Source organism: Hordeum vulgare, chromosome 2H, assembly GCF_904849725.1.
Source record: "Hordeum vulgare subsp. vulgare chromosome 2H, MorexV3_pseudomolecules_assembly, whole genome shotgun sequence".
In the NCBI taxonomy this organism is placed as follows: Eukaryota; Viridiplantae; Streptophyta; class Magnoliopsida; order Poales; family Poaceae; genus Hordeum; species Hordeum vulgare.
The window spans coordinates 637,052,220-637,062,306 of record NC_058519.1 but is presented as its reverse complement, the minus strand read 5'-3'; the positions used below and the strand labels follow the sequence as shown (position 1 = coordinate 637,062,306).

At 51.8% G+C, this 10,087-nt stretch overlaps 1 protein-coding gene across 1 annotated transcript; it reads right to left on the bottom strand.

Moving 5' to 3' along the window:
- Positions 1–3,372: 3,372 nt before the first annotated feature.
- Positions 3,373–4,205, bottom strand: LOC123431056 (VQ motif-containing protein 31-like). Its single transcript, XM_045114869.1, has one exon. The coding sequence runs from the start codon at positions 4,188–4,190 to the stop codon at positions 3,561–3,563; it is 630 nt and encodes a 209-aa protein (XP_044970804.1). The 5' UTR covers positions 4,191–4,205; the 3' UTR covers positions 3,373–3,560.
- Positions 4,206–10,087: the final 5,882 nt, after the last annotated feature.

The window sequence follows — 10,087 nt, the reverse complement described above, 5'->3', positions numbered from 1 at the left end:
GTACTCACACAAGTGCATGTTGTTTGGTTACATCCAGAACAGTGGTGTGGTAACCTCCTCCTCCTAACAAGTAAACTAGTAGCAACACCTGAACTAGTAACAAGTAAACTAGTAGCAACACAACGATCTTAAGAACAAATATAAGTCTTAACCACGCAGAACAAGTTTTAAACCAACATAGCACGATAAGTTCTAAACGAAACCCGGGTTCTAATAGCAGCTCAGGCGGTCGCGGAGGAGGCATTGCCGTGCTCCTTGCACTTGGTGACCACCTCCACGCCCTCGTCGTCGAAGACGATCACCTTCATGGTGTCGGAGGTCAAGAGCTTGAACGTCAGCATGTACCCGATCATGATATGGTGACCGACGACGAAGGTGTCCCAACCCCGAGAAATGGAGACCCTGCCGTTCATCAACCTCATCGTCACCCTCCATGCGCAGCCGGTGTTCGTCTTCAGCTTAAACTCTCGAGGGATTGCGGGGAAGTGCTTCGTGAAGTTCAGGGGCAATGGTAGATTCTCTAGCTTGGGAACTTGGAGGCTTCCGGATCTTGCGTGAAGGCATCTCGAGTGTGTGTTAGAATAACACCTGTGATACATATCAATCAACTCTAGTGACACATAGATACTCCAATGTTACCTCAAGTATGCGTGGGTTAATTATTCGACATGCATCAAACAATTTCAGATTCATCATTTCGATCCAACACAAAAAGCTTCAAACAGTAACCCAAGATTTCTATCGGGAAAAGTAGGATGAAAACGTGCAATCAACCCTTATGCATAGATCCCGAAGGTCACCGGAATGTACAAGTTGACGCCATAACATATATCAAGTGAATCAATAGAATAGCCCATGGTCACCACAGATATCCACATGCAAGATATACATCAAGTGTTGTCAAACTCAAAATATTCAATCCAACACAACGAGATCTCAAAGGGAAAGATTCAATTGATCACAGCAAGATGGCAAGGGAAGAACACCATATTATCCAACTATATTAACAAAGCCCGCGATACATCGAGATTGTGTCATCTCAAGAACACGAGAGAGAGAGAGAGAGAGAGAGAGAGAGAGAGAGAGAGATTAAAGACATATCTATTAGTACATACCCTCAGCCCCGAGGGTGAACTACTCCTTCCTCGTCATGGCCTCTGTCGGGATGATGAAGATGGCCCCCGGTGATGGTTTCCCCCCTCCGTCAAGGTACCGAAAAGGCTCCAGATGGGTTTTTCTTCTACCCAATGAGTTGCGGCGGTGGAGCGAAAGTTCTAGGTTAACTTTCGGGGGTTTCTGGATTTATAGGAATTTTCGCTCCTATATTTCTTATTTTCCCCCAAAACATTCATTGAAAAGTTTCGAACGATTTCGAGAACTTTTATTTTCTTCACAAAAACAACAACACGGTAATTCTGTTGAAAACTACGCCAGTCCGGGTTAGCTCTAAATAAATCATACAAAGTGCATCAAAACCATATAAAAGTATTGAATCATAGGCAAATACTTTATAAGTTATCGATACGTTGGAGACGTATCACCCGTCCCATGAGTGGCCTCAGCATCAAAGACATGGTATGCCGACATGCTTGTTGCTTATTTGATTGTCGCTAGCTAATACGTTTTCTCGTACGCGCGCCGACAATCTTCCTTGTATGCTTGCTTGTCCATATTGTTGCTTGTCCATTTATAGGCCTTCCAAGATTTGGAAGCATTCAAGGTCCAATATGAGGGCAAGTCCTTCAATCTCACCCATTTGTTGGATGATCATCAACGGAGAAGAGAAGTTCAAATCGCAATACGCTGCCATCAAGGCACGTGGAGGGCGGGGGGCGCGGGGGGGGGGGGGGGGGGGTGCACCCTTTGAAGAGCATGGTGAGGGGGAGAAACTACGACCGCGGGGGAAGACCAACTCCAAGAAAGAGGACAAACACAAGGCAGTGTCCCTTGTCTTGCAAGCTACTTTGCAAGGCATGATCGCCAACAAGGATTCAAGAGAGGAGAAGTGCTGACAAGATAAGGAGTAGCAAATTAGGGCCTCCATGAACATACAAAAGAAGAAGCTCGCATTGAAGCCGGAGAAGCAAGCGAAAATGCTAGATATCGAGGCCACCAAAGCCGCCACTGGAGCAAGAGAAATCCGGCTTGCTTGCATGACGAAGGGGGTCGAGATCATGAAGGTGGACTTGAGCATGGTCTCTCCGAGGAAGCGCTCTTGGTTCGAGAAGTTGCAGGCCGAGATGCTCAACCTCGATGACGAGTGATCCATGACCAAGAGCACCATATTTTTTGTATGCCCGCAAGTGTGCGGGCATGCATGACTGCGGCCAAGATGGCATGGTCGAATTAAAGTCTCATTTTGTGTGCTCGCATGTGTGTCCGCCGCTATCAATTGCGCCCTGAACTATGTTTTTGTGGATGCTGGCATATGTACGCCGGCCACAGGCATATCACCGTCATGAACTCTTGATGCTGACATGGCAGCTGGCATCATCTGGGTCTTTTTTTACAAAAGAATGTTATGTGCATACGAAAATGTGCCGCTTCGTTGGGGTCACGGTTGACTCAATTATAAAAGAGGGCGGACGAGCCAACTCAAACAGACAAACGACGAACAAAACACACATTCCGTGGAGTTGCTCTAACAATGGTCAAACATATATTCCAAATGAATACTACGTTTGAGGCGCAAACCCTATCCGACCCATCACGCATCCGATTCATAGCTACATGCGTACGTAGACCATCCTCCGGCATGGTGCCCGTGACTGCTAGTAAATCTTCTAGGCACACACGAAATATATTCCACGGGCCACCACATGCTAGTAACAGCAAGATACGGGCAGATGTTTGGTGCCCTCCCCCTCCACAGGCGGCCAGGCCAGGAGAGGAGATCGAATAACAAATTGACGTCGGCATCCGATTCCTACCCAACTTTCGTGGCCAACAGCACGATCGCAAGAGCAAGATACCAATCAGTTCCGTTCGTGCATGCATGGGCAGATAGATGATGTTCGAAACTTACGCGCAGCCCCCGTTGAAAGATCACATGCGCCTTTCCGGCAATTGGTCGATGATGATGCCTTTCTCGTACGGTTACACAAAGTTGGTTGACTCTTCTTAGATGACGATTGTTTTTTTTCCTCCTTCTTTCCAAAAGGCAGTAAGTAGCAATTGCAACTTTGACCTCAGTTTCTATGTTTAGCAATTGCATTGCGTAGAAATGAAACGAGGCAATAAGTAGCTTTGACCGCAGGTTTTTATGTTTATCAAGATGCATGGGGTACTTGTGTGTAAAGAAACGAAATTAAGACTTGCAGGAGTGGACATACATATTGGTAGGGAAATGAAAATGTGGGGAGAAAGCAAGAGTTGAGCAACAAATCAAGCATAATTAGGAAGCAACACTGGTCCGGTCATGGATCATCTAATGCGAATCAGCTACTAGGTGGTACAGAGAATCGAACACGGCATGTCGGTCGTGGGGATTAATGGCGGGGTTGACCAGAGTCTAGCTACAGCAGTAGAGCCTAGAGGTAATGGCTAATTACTAGCTAGAGCTAGGCGAAGGAGGAGCTCCGTGGAGAGTGGACGGGGAACAGGGGCAGCAGCTTGGGCCTCTCGGCGGCGGCGTCGCTTCCGGCGCCGGGGGCGGCTCTTGGCGATGAGTGCAGGTAGAAGGCCTTGGAGGCGATGGCCTTCTCCTCCCTCTCCACCTCCTCCTTGCTTATCACCACCCCGCAGGAGCACGAGGAGGGCGGCGACGGGGAGGGCGACGAGGAGGAGGAGGAGACGTGGGCGTAGTCCATGGTCGAGACCGGCGAGTACTGCATGAGCCCGTGGTGGTGGTGGTGCTGGTGCTGGTGGCTGTGGTGGTAGTAGAACGGCTGCGGACGCGCGAGCTCCAGCATGGCCGGCGCCGCCCGCCGCCTCTCCTGCAGCTTCGGCCGCCTCATCGGCACCACCGGCACCATAGCGCCCGCGGGGTGCTGGTGCTGCCTCTCTGCAGCTGGCGGCGCTGCGGCTCCGGCTCCCCCCGGCGCGCCCGTGAGCCTCTGCACGAGCGCGCGGAACGTGGCGGGGTCGGCTTGCACGAAGGTGGTGTTGGCGTCGACACAGCCCCCCGCCGCCGCAGCAGCACCGCCCCTGCTCGGCGGCGGCGCGCGAGACGACGACGACGAGGACGGCATGAGCTCGACCGAGCTGGCTAGCTACGTACGTACCTACCTAGCGAAAGAAGAAGCGGGCGGGCGGGCGGGCGGCAGGAAAGGCGAGGCGGTGTGTGGCAGCACATGCGAGGTTGAGGGCGAACGGGATGGAAGAGGGCTCGCCGGCTGGCTGCCTTTTTAAGGGAGAGAAAGGGCGCATTAAAGCGCGTAGGGATCCACCCATCGGTCGTAGGACGAGGGTCTTTTCCTCCTTTCTTTCTGCGGGCTCCCAACCTTTGCCTCTCTTTATTGCCGCGCGTGCATGTGGTACGTACAATACAAGGTCGAGTACGTAGCAGTAGATGTCACGGCGACGGCGGCGACGACGACGGCTCATGACTTGCCATCGTCGATGATCCAGCCGGCCACATGTACATGCATGTGCACGGTGCAGAAGGATGCATCTTTTCGATCGCCTGGTCCATGAGGCGTGCACATAGGCGCAAGGCTAGCTACCACGCGTACGAAACTGCACGATACGGCGTTAGGTCCCTTGATATGATATGAGGGTGGAGCATGGTGGTGTCGCTTCTTCTTGTCTCCTGAGTCCTGACCTGAGGCTTCATCCTTCAGCCCTGGGTATACTATAGTACAGTACAGGGTGCATGCACTCGATCACATCTGAGCATCTCCAACAGCCGCGCTACCCGCGGCGTGCTAAAATACAGTTTTCAGGTATGGTTTGCCTGTTTTGTCGCGACGGCCAGCGCTAGCTCCAGCAAGCCCGCTAAAATGCAGCGCCTGCGCGTAGCTCGAGCAGGCACGCTAAAATGCAGCGCGCGAGCAGCCGACACTTGCCATTTGTTGCGGTTTTGATCATTTTAAACAAAAAATGAATTTCAAACATCAAAATAAAGACATTGCATAATTTAAATCACACAAACAAGTTCATGATGATATACAAAGTTCATGCCCACAAAATCATCCAACCAAGTTCATGCCCACTAGTTCAAATTCATGCCCACATCAAGCCTCGTCCTCGTCTTCATCTTCATCTTCATCTTCCTCCGATTCATCATCCGAAGCGGATTCTTCTTCCTCCTCTTCACGGGTGTTGGTAAGATCATGTGAAGGTGTTGGCACACCGGAAGAGATGCCGCCCATGGCACCCGGAGGTGCTCCCATGCCTTCCATGAGAGACGCAAAACTCATACCTCCCATGTCGCCAATGCCGCCTGGAGGTGCTCCGAAGCCATCCATGCCTCCCATGCCGCCAATGCCACCGCCTCCCATGCCTCCCATGCCGCCCATGCCACCGCCACCCATGCCGCCAATGCCGCCCGGAGGTGCTCCAAAGCCACCCATGGCACCCATGCCGCCAATGCCACCGCCACCGATGTCGTCAATGCCGCCAATGCCACCGCCACCCATGCTGCGAAGCATGGCTCTTTTTTGTATCAAGATCTCTTCACGGGTAAGATTGATATACTCCTTTTGCGCCTCATTAAGAGTAGATGTGTCCAAGAAGAACAAATACTTCTCCCATTCCAACAACCTAGATAGCTCCTTCATGGCCACCTTCCTCTCCTCCAATGTCACCTTCCTCTCCTCGGCCGCCACCCTCCTCTCCTCGGCCGTCAACCTCCTCTCCTCGGCCGCCACCCTCCTCTCCTCGGCCGTCAACCTCCTCTCCTCGGCAGCGGCATCTTGGGTCCTTGCCATCTTCCTCACCTCGTTCGCTTCTTTTCTTGCCTTCACAATACTTTCCATAGCATTTTTGAGCTCATCATCCCCTTTCCTATTCTTCTTTTCTTTTGCATCTTTCTTGCATCCATCCGGTCGTTTTGGCTTCGAGTATGAAACCGAGTTTGATGTAGGGCTTCTCTTGTCGTCATCACTTGATGTCTCCTCCTGACCATGATCCAACTCAATTGTTTTCTTGCGTTTGTTGCTCTCATCAACATCATCGATGCCATCACGCTTCTTCCACTTCTCGTCATCCTTCAATTCTTCATAGCAATGAGGGAAGGTAAATGGTCTCCCTTTCTTGATGTTTCCTTTCTTGGTCTTCTTCTCCTCTCCTTTGAACAAGTTTTGTGCAATATTGAACTACAAAAAAAAACAAGTTAGCACAACAAACACCAAGAACAAGCATGACGAACGTGGATGAAATGGCACTTACCCTATCTATATCATTAGTGCCACTTGGGTTCAACTTGTCAACCGCCTTTCGTGCGGCCGCCTACTTTTGACAATCTCGGTTGATTGTGGATCACCGGGAGCGAAGAGATCGTGCCGAGCGGTCAATTCCACTCTTGTTGTGTAGATCAAAGTGCTCCTTCATTCGGTTCCAATATGCATCTTTACTTTGATCACCTCCAATGGATGGATCCCTCGACACTTGCAACCAAGTATTGCATAGCAATATGTCTTCATCGTTGGTGTAGTTGCCTCCTCTTCCTTTCGGTGCGTCGACAATGCCCTCACCATCCTCGTCCACCTCGAACTCATGGTCATCGAAATGCTTGTCATTGGTTTGAGACCAATGAGAATTGTTGAAGCCAACACCCATAGTTGACATATATGCCTCATCGTTGACACTAGAAAGGATATACAACGAAGCAAATGAGTTATCTATATGTATGCATTCAAAAAATAATAACAACATTTTTTTTAACCTTTGGTGCATTTCCTCGAACACCTTTTGCGTGTTGGCCGGCGGCTCAACAAGTGAACTCGCCGGCGCTTTGGGAGCCGCCACGACCGTCACACGTCCTGCAAGTCTCTTTCTCGACGGCTTGGAGGAGCCGGAGCCGTCCGCCTTCTTCTTCCTCTTCGCGAAAACCTTGCCCTTCTTCGCCCGCGCCACATTTGAGAGCTGCAAGAGGGGGCAAGTGGGTTCACAGCGGGTGCCGGCGCGAGGCCACCCGCCGCCGAGGTCATTCGTGACGGCATGAAAAGGCCGCGCGTGACGCCGGTGCTTGGTGGAGCGGCGGCGTCGACGAAGCCAAAGCTCCCAGCGTTAGGGTTTGCGGCGGCGGCGACGGCCGCAGCGGACGAGTCGCGACTGTAGGAAGGGGTCAAGGGGGTGCCGACGGGGCGTCCATCGGGCAGTTCGCCGGCGGCGGCGCGCGGCGAGGCGGAGGTGACGCGGTGGGGACGAAAGTGAAGAGAGAGTGGCGCGAGCGCTCGAGTGTGCGGCGCGTCGAAGCGAACACATCAAATAAACAACACGCGATGCCGATTCCGATTGCGCGATGTACTCCTTATGCCTCGCGCGCGTTTATGGCGCGATCCTTGGAGCAACTTTTTTTATTACGCTGTTAAAAAAACGATTCCAACTTTTTTAATTACGCTGTTAAAAAACGATTTTTAACAGCGGGGCGCTGTTTTAGCGCGGCTAGACGCTCTCTTATGCGTGCCGACAGAGCGATCGAGGCCGATGCATGCAGTGCGGTGTCCGGCTGGCCGGCGCCCATGGAGTATAGACCACGGTGTACATGCTTGCGCGAGGGCGGCATGCATGCGGTACCGTATACTCCTAGCCAGTGCAGAGCCTGACTGCCTTCGCAAGGCCGGTTGCTTGGCTTAACCGTTGTGCTCAGCGGGTACAGCTAGCACTAGTGCACTGTACCAGCTCGTACGATGTATATACACTGCACGTACCGAGCGCGGATCCATGGCTGTCTGCACATGTAATAAGAAAGAAAAAGAACATACGGGCGTACTCATCAATTATTATATACACTTGCTCCGTTAACGTCAGTGAGCAACCGTATATATGATCCTGCCATAGCGCGTGTATAGTATAATAACCCGTCACTGCCACTGATCATAACTACTTACAGCTGATCGAGCTAATTAATTATCATGTACTGCACGCAAAGCAAAGCAAGAGAAAAGAAAAGCCATCCCTAGTTTAGTTTAGTTTCCCACTGGATCCTCCTCCTCCTTCTCTTCTCCTGGACGCGTTTCTTCTCAGCGCCCGTACTGAGAGTGCACGCACGTAGCACGCATCGGAAATTCGGAATATGTGCGCATCAGATGGACGTGGACGGCGGGCTGGCGCGTGCAGGGGACCCGGGGAGGGAGGCGGACGGGTGAGAGCGGAGCGGGGGCTTGCGTGGGGGGAAGAAGAAGGTGTGCAGTGCAGCCTGTGCAGGTGTGCTTGCGTGGGGCGAGGATCAGCTGCGCCGCGTCCGGCGGGATGGGGGCCGACGGCGACGGCGGCCGCGCCACGCGGAGCGCGCGCTCGTGGCCGGCGCCGGTGTCGCGTGATCGGGCGTGCATGGATGGGCGAGCTCGGGTGACCTGTCAGGATGCGGGTAGCTCCACGTACGTAGCTGCAGTAGGCAAGTTGACGCGGCCGAGGAGGGGGCCCGCGGGCGAGGTCCAGTTGTCCCGTAACGTCGGTCCATGGCTCCATCCATCGATCGATTCGATCGATGACTTGTCGGGGGCATTACATGCAGCCGATGTGTCGACCGGCCATGCGCGCACGTAACCAGCCAGACTCGGCTCATGGAGAATTGGAGAGAGAGAGTGCAGGTCTATTTGGTCGTTGCATTTCGAGATATTTTTCGAAACCGAGCCGAAAGTCCCTCATATCGGACTTGCTATCTGACACGGATACATGAGCGGGCCATTCAACACCGTGCCCGGAACGTCCATGCGCATTTCGAACGTTAATTGGACAAACGAAGCAAATTTCATGCAAATTGGACGATTTTTATTTAAACGATTTCATGAAAAGTTTGAGACGTTTCTTTAAAAAAGGTGGTCATGACATCTTTTCAATGTAGAAAAGCTATAATAGTCTAAATCTTCGCTTGTCATGGACATGTGTGTGATGTAAGGATGACAACTTTATCCATAAGTACAGATACTCGTAAATATCATTTTTTGTTGTTGCAAGGAACGGATACCGTACCTGCATATACAAATTATGGACACAATTTTATATCCATGGTAGTACTTGTATGTCGGTGCTAAAACTCACATATCTTCAGTAGTGTCCTAAGCTGTGAGTTTAGGAACAATGGTAAAAGGAAACTAGGGTGGCGATATTTTACCAAGGTTCGGGACCTTTCAAAGAAAAGAAAACCTACGTGCTGCTTCCATTCTATTGATTTGGTGTGGTACATACTACACGATGATATACCTCGAGATTGTATGATTGTGTTCTAAACCCTAAGACTAGTAATTGTTGGGGAACAAAAAATTCCCTACGCACATACATGATATATTCATGGTGATGACCATCTACGAGAGGGGAGATCGGATCCACATACCCTTATAGATCGCTAAGCGAGAAGCGCTCAAGAACGCGGTTGATGTAGTCGAACGTTTTCGTGATCCATATCGCAAAACGTCCCACGATCCAATCACGATCTAGTCCCGAATGGACGCACCTCTGCGTTCAGCACACGTACAACTCGATGACGATCTCCGCCTTCTTGATCCAGCAAATGGGCGCGGAGAAGTAGACGAGTTCTTCGACAGGACGACGACGTGGCGGCGGTGTTGGTGAAGCTGATCCGGCAATGCTGTGTCATGCGCTACTGAATCAATCTAGAGGTGGAACAAACTGGAAGAGGGAGAGAGAGCTGCGTCGTGGCTTGGGTGTCGGCTGCCCTCTCTCCTCTCCAATATATATAGGAGGGAGGGAAGGGGTGGCGCCCTAGGGAAAAATCCTAGGGTTGGCCGGCGGCCCCAAGAGAAGGAGTCCTCCTCCAATTGGGGTTTGGTGGAGACGCTAGGAGGAGTCCTCCTCCTGTACGGACTCCTCCCCACCTCCTCAATTTGGGCACATAGGCCCATAGAGCTGGCTGCCCAGCCCACCAGGGGCTGGTGCGCCACCTCTTAGGCCTATGTGCCCCCCGGGGTGGGTGGCCCCTCCCGGTGAACCCCGGAACCCATTCGTCACTCTCGGCACTTTA